The 18850-nt window shown below is 37.8% G+C and overlaps 1 protein-coding gene across 6 annotated transcripts in view; it reads right to left on the bottom strand.

Annotated features, from left to right (window-relative positions):
• The window catches only part of PIEZO2 (piezo type mechanosensitive ion channel component 2), a 478008-nt gene that overhangs the window by 294174 nt on the left and 164984 nt on the right, over nt 1–18850 (bottom strand). For all 6 annotated transcript variants that reach the window (XM_016933287.4, XM_016933289.4, XM_054671877.2 and 3 more), the window contains exon 3: nt 14941–15066. In XM_016933287.4, coding sequence (XP_016788776.4) covers nt 14941–15066 — 126 coding nt within the window. The remainder of the gene's footprint in view (nt 1–14940; nt 15067–18850) is intronic.

The following is an 18850-nucleotide window of genomic DNA, read 5'->3' as shown; positions in this document are numbered from 1 at the left end:
TTTTTTCTCCTTTGTTAAGGTGAAATTCACATATCAAACAATTAACCATTTGAAAGTAAGCAATTCAGGGCTATTCACTCAAACTGATGGCAGTACTTGTTCACCAGGCCATGCAACTACCACCCTACTAGTTCCAGAACACCATCATCACTCCAGAGAAACACTCCCACCCATTAAGTAATCATGCCCCATTCTACCCTACCCAGAGCCCTTGGCAACACCAATCTGCTTTCTCTCCTTATGGACTTGCCTATTCTGGATACTTCATCTAAATGGAGTCATATAGTATGTGAACTTGGTGTCTGGCTCCTTCACTTAGCATAATGTTTTCAAGGTTCCTCTATGTTATAGCATTTGCCAATACTTTAGTTTTATGGCTGAATAATATTCATATATTTTTTATGTATACATACATAACTTCATTCATCCTTTGATGGATGTTTAGATTATTTCGAATCTATTTTTTCTATGTATCTACTTATTCATGGATAATATGAATAGTGCTGCTCTGAACATTTGTGAACAGGTATCTGTGTGAATACCTGTTTCCAATTCTTTTGTGTGTGTTTTCAATTCTTTCATGGCTGAGTGAAATTGTTAGATCATATGGCAGTTCTATGTTTAATTTTTTGAAGAACCATCAAACTGCTTTCCACACTGGGTGTATGATTTTCATTCCCACCAGCAGAGAGCTCCAGTTTCTCCACATTCTTGTCAACACATGTTATTGCCACGCTTTATTTTTTTGTCATTTGTTTCTTATTATAGCCATCTTATTGAGTGTAACACTGTATCTCATTGCAGTTTGGATTTGTACATCCATAATGATTAATGATGTAGGGCATTTTTAATGTGTTTCTTGCTCATTTTTACACTGGAGTGAGGCTGTCAGTAAGGATTTCTCAGGCTCGGAGGGTTCAGAGGCTTGAAATATTATGGTGCTCTTTTAAAAAACATCTGTCTATCTAACTATCTTGGCTAGTGGTATTCTGAGAAGTACAAGCATGTTGATGAACAATATGGTACAGTCTAGAAAGTGTGAAAATAACATCCAAATTCTTTGACCTTATAAATCCACTGTTATAAATTTATCCTAAGGAAATAAACAACAGATTTATATGTGAAAATGCTCATAATATTGAATGACAAAAATCAAAACCACCCAAGGAAAGATTTGAAACATTTTTATCTATCAACATGAGGAAAGACTATGGCAGAAATGAAGTATTTATAAAGACTATGTAGAAATGTAGAAACATGACATGGAGCAGTTAAGTGTTCTACTTTTCACCCAGGTTTGATGACAATCATAGGAACACAGATGTAGGGAAATATAAGGTCCATGAGGGGAAGGATACTTGACTTTTTTTACCAAAGAATTTTAAAGCTAAAATAATGTGTGGTACAGATTCCCGTAAATGTTTGCTCTGAACGGATAAAGAAATGGATGCAATAACAAATACAGAATGCCAATCATAATGTACATAAAATGTGAAAATATATATGCAAAAATGAAAGTGTCCAACCAGGTCCCTCATTGACACCTGGAGTTCAATCCAAACTCTCCTCCATCACGCTGGAATTCATCAGCTCCTGTTTCAGGAAGGTATAGTCCTTCACCAGCTCCTCAAGCCAGAAATCTGGGCATCATCTTAGGTCTTTCCTTCTTCCTAATAGCCCACTCCTAAGCCATTCATTCTCCAAACTCTTGACTCTTCCTTAATATCTCCCCACCATCTTCAGTTCTCTGCTACATCACCGCCACCCTAGCTAAAGCTGTCATTCCTTCTGGATGGATTAGTGCCACAGCCTGCACAACAGTTTCCTGCTACCAGTCTTCTCCACTGTCAATCCCTCTTCCACACAGATGGCCAGAGTGCATTGTTTCATAACACAAATCTTTACATTTATCTCTCCTTTATAAAAGTTGTTAAATTATTTCTATTGCCCATAAGAGAAACCCACCATTTCTTGTTATAGTTTCCATTAGGAGCCCTCAATATTGAGTGCAGATTGAATCACTGGAGTAGCTTTTATTTTTTTAATTTAATTTTAATTATTTTTTATTTTTATAGGTTTTTGGGAAACAGATGTTGTTTGGTTACATGAATAAGTTCTTTAGTGGTGACTTTTGAGGCTTTGGTTCACCCATCACCTGAGCAGTGTACACTGTACCCAATGTGTTGTCTTTTATCCCTCATCCACCTCCTGCCCTTTCCCCCGAGTCCCCAAAGTCCATTGTATCATTCTTATACTTTGTTTTCTCATAGCTTAGCTCCCACTTATGAGTGAGAACATACAATGTTTGGTTTCCTATTCCTGAGATACTTCATTTAGAAGAATGATCTCCAATTCTATCCAGGTTGCTGCAAATGCCATTATTTTGTTCTTTTTTATGGCTGAGTAGTATTCCATGATATATGTATATATACCACATTTTCTCTGTTTGTTTTTTTTTTTTTTTTTTGAGATGGAGTTTCACTGGGTCACCCAGGCTCAAGTGCAGTGGTGAGATCTCGGCTCACTGCAACTTCTGCCTCCCAGGTTCAAACAATTCACCTGTCTCAGCCTCCTGAGTAGCTGGGATTACGGGCGCATGCCAGGATGCCCAGCTAATTTTTTGTATTTTCAGTAAAGATGGGATTTCACTGTGTTAGCCAGTTTGGTCTCAATCTCCTGACCTCGTGATCCACCTGCCTCGGCCTCCCAAAGTGCTGGGATTACAGGTGTGAGCCACCACGCCCGGCCTATATATCACATTTTCTTTATCCACTCATTGATTGATGGGCATTTGGGCTGGTTCCATATTTTTTGCAGTTACAAATTGTGCTCCTATAAACATGTGTGTGCAAGTATTTTTTTTATATAATGACTTCTTTTCCTCTAGGTAGGCACCAAGGGGTGGGATTGCTGGATCCAATGGTAGTTCTACTTTTAGCTCTTTAAGGAATCTCCACATTGTTTTCCACAGTGGTTGTACTAGTCTACATTCCCATCAACAGTGTAAAATTGTTTCTTTTCTACCACATCCATGCCAACATCTATTTTTTTTTTATTATGGCCATTGTTGTAGGAGTGAAGTGGTATCGCATTGTGGTTTTGATTTGCATTTCACTGATAATTAGCCATGTTGAGCGTTTTTTCATATGTTTGTTGGCCATTTGTATATCTTCTTTTGAGAACTGTCTATTCGTGTCCTTAGCCCACTTTTAAAATGAGATTCTTTGCTTCCTTACTGATTTGTCTGAGTTCCTTATATTAGTCTGGATATTAGTCTTTTGTCAGATGTGTAGATTGTGGAGATTTTCTCCCACTCTGTGGGTTGTCTGTCTACTCTGCTGCTGCTGCTGATGATGATGATTATGATTATGATTATTATTATTACTACTTTGCTGTACAGAAGCTTTTTAGTTTAATTAAGTCCCATCTATTTATCTTCGTTTTTGTTGCATTTGATTTTGGGTTCTTGGTCATGAAGTCTTTGCCAATGGCTAGAAGGGTTTTTCCAATGTTATCTTCTAGAATTTTTATGGCTTCAGGTCTTAGATTTTAGTCTTTGATCCATTTTGAGTTGATTTTTGTATAAGGTAAGAGATGAGAATCCAGTTTCATTCTTCTACCTGTGGCTTGCCAATTATCCCAGCACCATTTGTCAAACAGGGTGTCCTTTCCTCACTTTATGTTCTTGTTTGCTTTATCAAAGATCAGTTAGCTGTTAAGCTTTTGGCTTTATTTCTGGGTTCTCTAGTCTATTCCATTAGTCTATGTGCCTATTTTAATACCAGTACCATGCTGTTTTGATGACTATGGTCTTATAGTATAGTTTGAAGTCAGGTAATGTGATGCCTCCAGATTTGTTCTTTTTGGTTAGTCTTGCTTTCGCTATGTGGACACTTTTTTGGTTCCATATGAATTTTAGGAATGTTTTCTAGTTGTGTGAAGAATGATGGTGGTATGTTGATGGGAAGTGCCAGACTTCAGCAATCAAATCTTACTCTCCAGTGTTACTTCTTAACAATAGTTTGGGGTTCTTCAAGAGTTATGTCCATTTATAAAATAAGAGATTATATACTAAATAAAAGTGCAAGGTAAAGAAAAAATATTTAAAACAGTAATTATCAATAATGTGATATACATTTGCAAAGAAAATACTTTTTTCAAAAAATAAATGGTAAATCAATATGCAAAACAGTTGTTTATAATGCATTATAATACTTTTACATTAATGTTTGATATAATATTAATGTTTTTGATGCTCATATTCTGCAACATGAATCACCATGAAATGTTTAAATGTCTCTCAAGTAAATGTAAGGCATAAATTATATTAGCAACTGCTTTGCCAAGCTTCTAGATGCCTAAATTATATTCTCAATATTCAAAATCAAGAAGAATTGTCTAAATCCAAACTCCTGATTATAGGAAAAAAATGGTTTTTATTTATAAATCCACCTACCTAAGCCCTAAAATATACATCAATTTTGTAAGTCTGAAAAATAACTAAGCTTATGTCATACAACTAATATTTTCTAGAATGTCATTACTATGCTTAGCCCAATTCTGCTGCTTTCAAATGCCTTTGAAATGTCCTTCCATATTCCATAAATTTGTAAACATACAGTTATAGCTTTACATTGTTCGTCTATAATTTTGAGGTTGAGTTTACTTCCATACCACACGGACTTGCGTTAGTGCTTTTATTGTAAATAATTTACACTAGAAATGCTGCATCATGAAGCTGAGGTTAGAGAATTTGTTATTTAAGCAAACCAAATCAATCCCAAATCATTTTAAACTTCCTGCTCTGTGATTTGTCTTACAGCAAGGACTGGTCGGCGCGGTGGGGAGCAGACGGGCGTGAGGATCATGACTCCCTGTTACTCATCTAGGGGCTCTTCTGCCCTCACTTCTTATTGAGACCTCCTTGTTAAAGCACAGTCCCACGCCTCCTTTTCTTCTCTTTCCTTCCTTGCCACTTCTAACTCTAGCTTTCTCATTTATGGTTTTCTGTCTTAATTTTCCCAAATCCAAATGGAAATCCAAATTTTTTTTTTGCGAAGGAAATAAATACCAAGTAACTTAATTGATAAATAGTTTCTAAAGAGAAATAAAATACGTCATTCTAATATTTCTTCATGAATTAAAAAGATGAGAAATGGGAACAACTATCTGAGCAGGATTTGGGGTATGCACCTGTAGGAGAGGAGTGAGGGGACAGAGCTCCTGGCCAAGAGAGGGCATGGGTGCACTTAGCCGCTCTCCTCAATTGTTTACTGGCAGGTCCAGCAGGTGAGGACACCACCGAGAATCGGTCACAAAACAAAGCAAGAGAGTCATCAAATTTTGTCTTTGCCATACCTTTATTTCTCCTTTTTTTGGCTGCTATTAATTCATTTATTCATTCTTCAATTGTTGGGCAGTATGCTATACATCAGCCACTGTGGTCGGTGCTCAGGTTACAAAAATAAATGAAACATGAGAGGTTCTACCCTTAATTTGATCATATTCTAATGGGAGAACATATAAAATCAGTGATTATCACTCAACATTAAAAGTTTAATGACTGATACTCTGGGTATTTGGGAGCCCAAAGACATCTGACCCCATCTACCTGGGGGTATTAACTCGGGTTATCTGGAGGAAGTGGCCAGTATTGAAGAATGGACCTGGCAGAGGACTGGCAGCGTGTGTAAGGACATTCTTCCAGGGGAATAACATGGGCAAAGGCATGGCCAGGCAATAGAAAGCTTATTGGAATTGGCAACGGGAAGGAGGAGATGAGAACCATGGGGTAGGGAGAAGTACAGAAATACAGCTTTCCTGCAGCTCTTCGCCCGTCTAGATGAGCCCATTGCCCTGCATGCACACGGGTGCCCAGGGCCCCGGCACCCTCCATGGGTGACCCTGGATGCTATCACTACATTTCTTCCTTTTTTTCACAACTTAACTCTTCTGTTTTTGCTAAGTCTCTTTATCTGCAAATGAGTAAAATATCAAGGACCTAGCAGGACTATAATGCAGAATCAAGACATTATAAATATGCGTGGAACATAGTGGGAAATTATTCATGGAAGATGTTATCTACTGATTTAGAGCAAAACTTAGAACCAAAAAGATGTTTCTCTCTCTCACACAAACACACACACACACACACAGCTGGATGTGAGATATGGTGAGTCAGGAGAAAGAGGAAGGAACGGAAGGCTTGTTAGAGTGCTTGATCCGTGCCAGGAACTCTAGAAATTTTGCCCTATTACGGGATGAGATAAAGGTGATATAAGGTAGGGAAGGAGGCTCTGTGTATGGGCAGAATCAAAATCCCAAATCAAAGATGGGAGCATATCTGCTTTTAGAGAAACATAAATAGGGTTTCACAAGAAACAGATCTATGTTTCAGGCCAGAAAAGCTCTACATTAATCCACAATATGGCAATTTCCACCGATGGGAAGGACAGTTACCAGAACAAGGAAAGTCACTGCCCCTTGATGCTTGGCATTAATCAGGCCCTGGAGACTCCCCATGACCAGACACTGATGCTATCTCACCACTCAGCCATGGAACATTGACCAACAAGCTTGGCAAATAGCAGAGGATAAAGGACTCAAGAGGCATCTGCGAAAATACTGATGTGGCATCAAAGCCATCTTCAAAATTTTGAAAGACTGCTGTGTAGAGAATGGATTAGGCTACCTATGTGTAATTCTGGCAACAGCCTCAGGATCTAGAATCTCAGGGCGACACACACTTCAGGGAAGTAAATTTCTGAACACCAAGAGTCATCCAGTACATTCTTGTTATTTACTGTTTTATTTATATCTTTAGGAAAAACATCTCCAATTTCCTCAGGCTTTAAAAATACAGATAAAAACCATCTTAGACCAGGAGACCTTGGTTATTAACAAGTTGACACAAGGCTATGACAGGACCCACTTGGAGGAGGTGGTAGGGACGGTGGGTTCAAGGAGGCTGGGAAAACATATCCCCAATGATGAATGCACACCCAGCTCCTCAGCCATGCAGTCCCGACTGTCCCCATGACGCACTCGTAGGGGTGAAGATATTCCTAAAGGCCAATATCATTTACCAAGTCAAGCATATACAGTCACTTCCGGCCATTCATACTTTAACCAGAGTTAGTATATTAGATTAACTATCCTCTCACCCAGCACAGCCTCCAAAATTTATGTATCCTAATCATATCTATTCCTCAAAATCTAATTAACCAAAGTTCAATTCTGCATAAAATTTTCCCCAACACATGTATGAAGGTGCAGGGTATACTGGAAAGAGTACAGACTGTGTAGTCCAGGAGACCTAAATTTAATTCTGGCTCTGTTACTCACTAATGAGCAGCTTAAGGCAAGGCACTTTTTGCCTCTGGGACTCACTTTCCCTACCAGTAATACGTGAAAGCCAACACTTTTAAGAGATATGGTAAGAATTAGATAACAATGGCAGCCGGGTGCGGTGGCTCACACCTGTGATCCCAGCACTTTGGGAGGCCGAGGGGGGTAGATCACTTGAGGTCAAGAGTTTGAGATCAGCCTGGCCAACATGGTGAAACCCCATCTCTACTAAAAATACACCCAGCCTGGGTGACAGAGCGAGACTCCATCTCAAAAAAAAAAAAAGAGAGAGAGAGAGATAATAACAGCAGAGTGTTAGTTTAGTTTACACGAAAATGTTAGTTCATTTTCCTCCTAACTCTTCCATCATGTTCCTCTTTCTTCTAAAGTTCTACAATGTAGGAAAGGTAATAAATAGTGAATAATACATTTATTATCTATTCCTCTGAGCTGCAGTTCATGGGAGCAGATGACAAGCTTTCAGGTAGGTGCCAGAATGAGAAGAGGGCCACAAAATATTCAGAAGGCCAGGCCAGGCCCAAGGCTGCAGCTGTGGGGCAGGTGGAGTGACAGACTGCGGTGGAGAGGTTGCTGAGAAGGTGAAAAATTCTGGAAGGAAAACTCAGGGTCACTAAAGACACACATCACTGATGCTGCCTTCCACCCAGTGCCATTTAGCCCATTTATTTGGGATTCTAACCACATGGAGTAGAGTAGGTACAAACCCCAATATAACAGCATTGGCAAGAAACTGAAAAAGACTATCATAGAGAATGATTTGGTACCATGCAAGTTCTGTAATTTCCAAATTTCATCCATGTGACTGTGCGTAATCTGGAGACAGGATTTGGTTTGGAATTACCTCTATTACCTTAGGACTTCTCTAATAACAGCAACAACAAGAACAACAGCTTGTACTATTTGACCACTTACAATGGGTCAAGCACAGTCCCAAGGGCATGGCCTATATTAACTCGAACCTCACAACAACCTATGAGATGATAGCTGTTATCTTCATTTGACAGTTGAGGAAACTGAGGCACACTGGGACTCACTTTCCCCACCAGTAATACGATACGCAACTAGCTCACAGTCACCCAAGATCCTAAATTTTCTCATATATTAAATAGCATAAAAATTGTCATGAAAAATATTTGTCAGGATAAAATGAGATATTCTATTTGAAAACTGCTGCATAAAGTGAGCATCCATATCTATTACTAAAGGTGAATCAAAATATCAACACGGCATTGGCCTAAGCGTTGTTCATACGGGTGGGTGTCATGCAGTGCTACCACTCAGCTCACCTTCGTGCCTGTGTCTAGCTTTTGGCAGTAAAAACAATGTGTATTCATTACTTCAAGAGCGTCGACTCCATCAGATATTGGGCTACAAAAGTTCTCTTTCAGCAATGCTTCCATCCAGAGTCTACTGATCATAAATGTGTCTTTGCCCACTATGGAGACAGCAGGCTCCATCTAGGTCGGCATGTGTCTCCATGAGGCAGTGCCTCAATTACCAGGGGTGGAAGGAAATAGCACTTAAGGCAAAGTTCTCCTATACGTGATCAGAAGGTATATATATGATCCACATACTTTTCAGATAAATTAGACAATGGCTTCCTAATCTTTCGATGCACAGGTGGCCAGAAGTAAAGTTATAGCTTGGACCAGTTTTTTAAGTTGTTGTATTGAGCGGCAACATCTGCTTTCAGGAAGCTGGCCCGAGGAGAGAAGAAGGCTGTGTGTTGTGCCTGAATTAGTTAGGGAATGGAAAGAGAAGGGGATGGGGCAAGGTGAGGAACCCAAGCCTCCTCAATGATCAGCTATCAGAAGAAAGCAGACAGCCAAGAGTGGTTTCAAAAAATGACTCAGAACATGCAGGGTGTGAGTTTGCTTTTATATATTTTGTCTCCCATTTCGTACTTATTAGCTCTTTTCTCCAGGGTACTGTCTCAAATATGAAAAATTAACATCAAGAATTTCATTTGTATGAGAATGGAATTATTTGTATGAGGATGGATCCACCAGGTGATTCTGCAGATCTAGGGTCCATCTCCAATTAGCACAACTAACGAAGCATGGGGTGAAGTTTACAGCTTTGTGTGCCAAGGGATGAGTCAGCACTTGTACTGGCAAGCAGAGTATACACAGCAGTGGCTCACTCTGTAGTCCTCCCCACAGTCGTCGGGATGGGAGGATAAACTGCCAGGCTGGGTCTGTCCCTCAGTCTTCTTGTCGTAGGCTGACGCTTGATACCTTGATTCTTGGCACTGAGAGCCTTGTGTGTTTCAAGGATAGAAGCACGTCAGGAAAAAACATTACTGAGGCCCATCCTAATTTCTTGGTTGGTGGGCTTCTGGACCAAGTTTCATGTGCTTGTAAAAAGAGAAAAGATGAAACTCTAGATGCCCCTCCTCCCACAGGGGGAAAGAGCAATGCATCTGAGGGGGCTAACCTTTGGGGGAAGCTGAATCCAACCAGGAATGCTGCCATTGAAGGAAGCAAAGAAAATATTCAGTTAATTATAAGGACAAATATCCAAGCAAGGGAAAATCATGGACTAAGTATCAGAAATGCTAATTTTAGCCCTTTGAAAATAGACTTATCCAAAGTCCTAGGAGCCACAGTGGAGGAAACAATCTTACACACACGATGAATAAAGAGCTCCATAAAGATGGGGGAAGAATGGAAAGCCAGACAGATCCGTGCTCAGACTCCAGCTGAGACATGCAATGGTTTCATGCAACTCATTTGCCCTCTAGAGCCCGTTTCTTCATTGCAATCCCTACCTCAGCACTATCTGCAGGTTGGGCACTGCGTTTATACAGAAAAAGGGCACCCTCTTGGAGAAAAGAGACTACACAAAGGCATAGCCCTCCGTGGCAAGGCTTGGCCAGGAGACCAGCCTCTTGATGTAAATCAGAGGATTTCGCTGCTTCCCGCTGGATGGAGCCTGACGAAGGAATCTCCTGCTCAGCTCCTCCTCAGGCTGGGGCCTGCACACAGAGCACAGGGGTCCAGCTGCACAGCCCTGTCCACCCTGAGGACTTGTTTAGAGAATGAATAGGACAATGCTTGGATACAGAGAGTGCCTAACTTAAAGAACAGCAAAGCCCACCTGGAACAAGAAAGGAAGGAGTCATTAATTGAAAAAGGAATAGAATAATCCCTAGGGTCTCATGGTTCATAGATGCTCTATAAACAGGAGATATTATCATCACAAATTTTCCCTATATAGTTTCTAACTCAAAAGTTTCTTTCAATGAATAGCATGCTTTAAGCACAGCACAAGAATCCAGACTGGCCTTCAAATTTCACTAACATCGCCACACATCTAACACGGAGTCAAACAAACTACGTCTATGTAATCTGTAATGACATAATTGAAACCGGGTTTACATTTATTTAAGTAGCATAGTTTTGTTGGAATGAAAATATTTTAGTAAGCGGCACAACATATGTTTGAGCAAAATTTACAGAGGTGTCCCCTGCCCCCATGGACTCCTCACTTACCTATAAGAACACTGTTTTGGAAATGAGGGGGAAAAAAAGGCAGAAGGGAGTGGTGTTAAGTTTCAGTTCTGCACAACGGCACCTTTAACAGACCTGCCAACTAGTCAAAATCTAAATAGGGTGGTTTGAAAGAATCTTTATTACTGCCAGTTAATATTCACAGGACTCTGGAGGAACAAGAACTTTCAATGACTCAATATTTATAAATGCTACTGTTGTCCCACCAAAACTTATGTCAGATTCCTAAGAGATGCCGGGACCTTTTGCGATAATGAGGGTGAGGGTATGCGTTTTAAATGGGGGGAAGTTGTTAGGAAAACAAAATTTAACACTTATAAATGAGCGCTTGGTGGTCTTGAATTTGAATACTACTTGAGTATGATCGGGTAACCTGACTTGTCTGGGTTTTAATTTTAATTTACCAATGTCTTAAACATACAAAAAACATTCAAAATGTACAACACTGATGACCAAGACAGGTTTTGTCTTTTTATTTGAACTTTTGCTATGTTATCTATGCAGATGCCAAAAAAGGATAAACTTCAAATTTAATTTAGGATATCGAAATAACTGAGCTGTGTTTACATCTCTGATGGTATAATCATAACTCTAAATGCTTGAGAAACAATAACATTAGTGAAGTGAAGTCAACTCTAAATTAAAAGTCAGTGTTTCCATTACCCACACTAACAGTATTTTCAGTTTATATAACTTGATCATTAAAAAGTGCTCTGGGCTGAAAACCTGGTCTGTGTCAATCTTGGACTAAATTAGTTTGCAAAGCTCTGAAGTTTGTTTGTTCTTCTCTTTTATCCTTTTTCAAGAATGTATTAATTTTAAATGCTACACATAAAACTAAACCAAAAAAATCTACAACACCTGATGAGCCAATGTGATTACAGGCATCACTAGTTTTTCAGAAGAAATTTATGATTTCTATAAACCCACCTTCAAGTTTCCTATGGCTGGAAGTAAAACACTCAAGTTTTTCTTTTTTCACTCAATCTTTCACATATCCCTTCTCTATTGGTTACTTCATCAAAAATACTGGAACTTGAAATTGGAACTATAACCTTTTGCAGAAATAAACTTCAAATTGGAATTTAACTTTATGGGAATAAAGTTTACTGTTATGACTTCTATTAAATTGACTCATAACAGAGTAGAGCTTTCATCTGGGGATAGCAAAAAAAAGGAAAGGGAAGATGTTATGTTAGATGCTGACATGTTCAAACTGTATTGCAGTATAGGATGACTGCAGAGGACATTTGTGTATGAATAAAAACTGTCTTTGACAGAGACATGGAAATATCAAAGCCCATATATTTAGGAGTGAGGTTAGGAGAGGCAGACCTAGCTCCTTAATATTGGTTGGGCAAGGAAGGCCTGGAAAGAGGCAGGTCAAGAGGCCAGCTGTGACTACACTTGAGATGGCTACCTCCCTTCACCATCACCTCCCTTCACCACTCCCTTCTTCATGGTACTAGTAGAGGTCCCACCTGAAGTGTCCAGGTATTGTGACTTTTTGCCTGGGAAGAAGGAGCCAAAGCAAGAACAAATGTGTGTGTGTGTGTGTGTGTGTGTGTGTATGTACGCTTGCCTGTCTGTCTATACTCTGTGGAGGAGAACACAGAGTAACTACAGTTATAAATGCAGAGAAAAGAATGTTGCTTTAGGATTTCATATCATATTTTTATTTTGACATTTGTAGAATTATGGAAAATCATCAATTTGAACTAGAAACACTTAGACTCTTGTGAGTCAGAAGAGATCATAAATTTCACTTCCACCCTCCAGCCACCTTCCTATATTACTCAGCAACCTAAATTTTTTTGCAGACATGAATAAGTTACATATATATATATATAAACTCAAAATTTAAAAATCTGATAAGTTGTGATGCATCCTATAATGAAATATTTCTAATGATGAAGAACTCATCATTTTTGAAAAAGCCTTTTATCTGGATAACACCTTTAGTTATAAGATTCTTCCTTATGGTCCTGAGAGTGCCTTATTAAGAAATATCCAAAGGATTTTTGGTTAATAAGCACTGTATCATATAAGATAATACTACTACTAACATTATTGTTGCTAACATTTCTATTAAGTCCAAAAAGATGTGAACCTGGTGAAATATAATAAATGCTCTTTATCAAGATAACATAACCAAAGTACCCTTATTTAAACACTGTGCTTCATCAAGATTTTAATAATGGGATAACATGTGGTTTTTAATCAAACATTAAAACCGCATTTTAACAATTGAATATTATACAGCCAAGAAAAGGGTTAAAGTATTGATACATGCTACAACATTGAACAAATCTTGGAAACTTTATGCTAAATTAAGGAAGTCATATACAAAAGTCATAGATTGTATAATTGCATATAGACAAAATGTCCAGAATAGACAAATCTAATAAAGACAGAAAGTAGGTTAGTGGTTGCCTAGAGATGGCTGGGAAGGGAATGAGAAATAATTATTCATGGGCATGGAGTTTCCTTTGGGGGTGATGATAGTGATTTGGAATTAGACAGTGGTGATAGCTGCACAACCTTTGAATATACTAAAAACTGCTGAACTGTGGCCAGGTGTGGTGGCTTACGCCTGTAATTCCAGCACTTTGGGAGGCCGAGGCAGGCGGATCACGAGGTCAGGAGATCAAGACCATACTGGCTAACACGGTGAAACACTGTCTCTACTAAAAAATACAAAAAATAAAATAAAATAAATAGCTGGGCGTGGTGGCAGGCACCTGTAGTCCCAGCTACTCAGGAGGCTGAGGCAGGAGAATGGCGTGAACCCGGGAGGCAGAGCTTGCAGTGAGCTGAGATTGTGCCACTGCACTCCAGCCTGGGTGACAGAGTGAGACTCCATCTCAAAAAAAAACAAAAACAAAAACAACAAAAAAACTGCTGAACTGTATATTTTAAATGGGTGAATTTTATGGTGTGTGAATTATATTTCAATTTTTAGAAAACAACATACCTTAAAAGTAGATCTTAAAAAATCGTCTTGATAGGCATTGTTATCAAAGGAACTCTGAAATCAATAAAATGGCTGGATTGAACACTAACTTTAGCTCTCTATCTAACAGTTATGCAGTGAGGGATAATAGTTTATGTATATAAATTTTACTAAAGGATTCCTCACTGTATTTAAATTAATACTGTTTGATCCACGAAGAATTTTGATTTCCTTTTTACTTTACAGGGAAAAGCAGGTTTGCTTCTACTTGTGCTTCTGAAAGACCAGGAAATTCAAACCCACAAATGGGTTCCTCAAAGAAAAACTGACAAGTTAAAACTGTTATTACAGTCTATTTCAAATATCTCAGGGTTTCTTTAGTTTAACTGAAAACATATGAATTGCTTTCACCTACTTGACTGCTTCTGTTTTTTCAAGTAACAATCACACATCCTACAAAAACTGAAGCATGATTTATTCAATGACAGGTAAATTTTCAAATGATAATACTATCTAGATAAAACATGTATACTGACTCTTTCAGATCATAACTTCAAAATATAAGGGGCTTAAGAGATACTGTTTCCCTATAAATACTAATAAAAAACCTTCCAATTCAAAAAAGAAACTACATGTGTCATTACATTTTTCCCATAAAAACATGAGAAATCTTAACATTGTTCTTTGTAATAGGATTAATGTCATTGTCATGTAATTTCGTATAATATTATTCAACTTTTATGTTGTATTCATCATGTTAGAAATTGTACCTTTTTTTTTTTTACTCGCTGTAATGAAAGCTCCAAGGGCTGTCTGTAACTCTTGAATTTTAGGTTAAGCTCAATGAAAATGTCTTACATGCAGATAGGAGGTGATCTCCAATACATGTTGAAGAGTCATTAATAAACTTAATCTCATGATCCAATCTTCCATGGCAAAGCTTCTTTATATATATTTACACTGCATTGCCAAAGACCAAAAATTTCCATGAATTTTATAATTTAATTATTGCATAGATTTCTATGTGTGCGATGACACACAGCTTTATTATGCATGTATATAAAAGAAATAAAAGAAAACAATAAAAGAAAACACCATAATACTCACAGTTGTAGCCAGGTGCAATACGATGTTGAGCTTCAAGGCTCACCAACGTGATGTGGAAAATGATGTGCAGCAACAGGAAGGAAAGACTGATGAAGCACAGAGACTTTAATAACCGTCCCGTATGTCCTAAGGGATAAAAAGTGCAGAGATTGTGAGAGAGCTTAAGATGAAACACACTGGTGCTGTCTCTTGTACATATTTCTGTATAACCTATTAGATAGACCGACTCAAAAGTATATGGAATGTAATAATTATCATCTTAATTATTAGTCTATAGCTAAATTGTATCTTATTCCCTTTGTAACATCAAATATTTGGGTTTATATTTATTAAAAATTCACTGTAAAAGAAGGATAATTTCCTATTTATCATATGACACATTACAGTGGAACTACAAAAAGGTCCTGGCCCAAAAAATTTTACAAGGAAGTGCTGCCAACTTTGAAGGGACAGATAACTCCTGTCTTAGAAAAATAATTCTAGGAAGTAGAAAAGGAAGAAAAGTTATCTAAAACATTTTATGAAGTCACAATAACTTTAATTTCAAAATCAAATAAGGCTAGAAAAGAAAATTATAACCCCATGTTACTCATAACATAGATATGAATTATTTTTTTTAAATGTGTTAACCAACTGAAATAGCATAGAAAAAATATAATACATAGGTTAAGGTTTATTATAGAAAAACCCTAAAAGTGTAGTTAACATTAACAAATCAATAAGTATAATTCACGCACTAGTGGGTTGCTATCATGGTTTTCTCAATTGGCACCAAAGAAATGTTTCATAAAGTTCAAAACCTAGTTATAATTTTTAAAAACATAAAAAAATAGGAATGGAAGGAAACATCCTTAAAGGATTTATAATAAAGCAAACATCCTGTTTATAGTGGAATTTTAGACTTAGTCCCACTAGTATCAGAGAATGATCAAGGCCACTTGATATGAATGCCACTAATTAACATATCACTGGATGTACTGGTCAATGCCATAAGATAAGAGATACAATGAAGATTGTTAACTAGAATTATTTGCAGATAATATGATCAAATGGAATTATTTTCAGATTATATATCATCATCAATAGAGAATGCCAAACTAACTCCATGACCAACTACCAGAATATAAGAATTTAGAAAATGATTCAGATACAAAATCATCTTACAAAAATGAACATACCTCTTCATTAACAATAATCAAAAAGAAATAAGATGCAATTTTATTAGCAAAAAAATTGAAAAGGTTTTGTCAATGTGTCAATTTGGCTAGGCTGTAAATCACAGTTATTTAATCAAATACAAATCTAGGCACTGCTGTGAGTTTACAGATGTCATGAAAGTCCATAATCAAAGAGGTTAACTAAGGGAGACTATCCTCCATAACCTGGGAAGGCATGATTCAATCCACTAGAAGGCCAGAAAACTAGTCGGAGGTGTGTGTGTAAGTGAGAGAGAAGAAACTGTCACTTGTGGAGAGTAACTTTACCCTGTGCCCATGATGTTCTCTTCCTGACAGCCTGCACTACTGACTGTGAACTTCCTTAGCCAGCTTATATATCAATTGTGTAAGCCAATTCCTTGTAATAAATCATAGAGAAACATTAATCGTATATATATGTGTATATATTATATATTAATAAAACACCTGTGGATACTGCTACACTTGTTGGACCTTGACTGATAATTTTTTTTAAAGTGTTATGTCATAGTTTCATTGACAGTTTTTTGTTCTTTCATAGTGACATATAAAATAATGGCATCTTATGTAACATAATAGATATGAAATCCATAAAATATTAGCAAAATAGATCCATTAATATATGAAAAAGATAATATATTGTATCTAAGTTGGGTTTAATCCCAAAAATGCAAGATTGTTTTCACTTAAGAAATCAATTAATGTAATTCACCGTATTAGCAGATTAAAAGAGAAATAGCATTTGATCTTCTACCCAAGCGAACAAAAAGGCTCTGAAGAAAATTCACCATCCAGGCATGATAATACTCATGGCTGACTAAGAATAGAAGAGAATCTCTTTAACCTAGTGTGATGGTTAATACTGAGTGTCAACTTGATTGGATTGAAGGATTCAAAATATTGTTCCTGAGCGTGTCTGTGAGAGTGTTGCCAAAGGAGATTAACATTCGAGTCAGTGACTGGGAGAGGCAGACCAACCATCAATCTGGGTGGGCACCAGTTAATCAGCTGCCAACGCGGCTAGGATAAAAGCAGGCAGAGGAATGTGGAAGGACTAGACTGGCTAAGTCTTCTGGCCTCCATCTTTCTCCCGTGCTGGATGCTTCCTGCCCTTGAACATTAGTCTCCAAGTTCTGCAGCTTTTGGACTCCTGGACCCACACCAGTGGTTTGCCAGGGGCACTTGTGCCTTCAGCCACAGACTGAAGGCTGCACTGTCAGCTTCCCTACTTTTGAGGGTTTGAGACTCGGACTTCCTTCCTCCAAGCCCACAATCCAAATACCTCCCATCAGGCCCCACCTTTAGCATTGGGGATCAAATTTCAACATGAGACCTGATGAGATGTCAAACATCCAAACTGCATCAGTAGGCATATTTGTCTTGTTCTTGATTTCAAAGAGAAAGCTTTCAAGAGTTCTATTATGCAAAATTTTGCAGAAGCTTTTCGCTTATTTGTTTGTAAATATCCATTACTAGTTGTATTCGGGTTCTCTAGAGGGACAGGAGTAATAAGATAGATGCATATACCAAAGGGAGTTTATTAAGGAGTATTGACTCACACAGTCACAGGGTGATAAAAGTATTTAAGAATTAACCTAAAAAAGAATGCTTAAGACCGTTCTTGATAAAATTGTAAAAAAAAATAGAAAAACAAATAATAGGTATAAATAAGTGAAGAGATCTGTTACATGCATGAATGAGGTGACTCAATATGATAAAAATGTCAATTTCCCCAAAATTTAGTCTAAAAATTCAGTACAGTTTAAAATAAAATGCCAGTAGAAACTTTTACACCTTTGACAAGTATATTTCAAAATATGTAAGAAAAGAATGCTTTGAAGATTTCAACAAACATTTTAAAAATACATTTGGAAAAATAAGACTGAATTGCCGTGTAAATTTTGAAATTTTGAAATTTTGAAGAATACGATCGAAAGTGGGTGAGGTTGGTGTATCATAGCAGATATTAAAATATGTTATAAAACCATATGTTTATTTATTTATTTTTTTGAGACAGGGTCTCACTCTGTCACCCAGGCTGGAGTGAAGTGGCATGATGTCGGCTTACTGCAACTTCCACCTCCCAGGTTCAAGTGATTCTTGTGCCTCAGCCTTCTGAGTAGCTGGCATTACAGGCGTACACTACCAAACCTGACTAATTTTTGTATTTTTAGTAGAGATGGGGTTTTGCCATGTTGGCCAGTTTGGTCTCAAACTCCTGACCTCAAGTGATCCGCCTGCCCCAGCCTCCCGAAGTGCTGGGATTACAGGAATGAGCCACCGTGCCTGGCCAAAACCATAAGTTTAAACAAACAGAAACTTATATTCCTTAGGGAGAGGAAAAGAAGTCAATTGGAATACCATATATTGCTCAGAAACATACCAGTTTATTTATATTAACTTGATAAATGTCAAAGCCAACTCTACAAATTGAGGGGAAAAAGGGCAGAAATGGTATCAGCAAGATGGCAGAATAGGAGGTTTTGGCTCTCATTTCCACAGAAACACCAATATTGGCAAGCACCCATGGACATGAATATTTTTGTGGGAGCCCCAGAATCTGGCTGAGTTTCCAGCCCTACTGTGGAACAAAAAACCCAAGAGTAAAAATATTAAAGAGGATAAGTAGTTTCACTTTACCCATGTCACCCCTCCCTCAAGGTGGCACAACTTGGTATCAACAGAGGCCTGATTGGCCTGCAATTTCTACTACT

This window comes from Pan troglodytes, chromosome 17 (assembly GCF_028858775.2).
Source record: "Pan troglodytes isolate AG18354 chromosome 17, NHGRI_mPanTro3-v2.0_pri, whole genome shotgun sequence".
In the NCBI taxonomy this organism is placed as follows: domain Eukaryota; kingdom Metazoa; phylum Chordata; class Mammalia; order Primates; family Hominidae; genus Pan; species Pan troglodytes.
The sequence above is the reverse complement of the archived record's forward strand: the minus strand, read 5'-3'. Positions and strand labels throughout refer to the sequence as shown.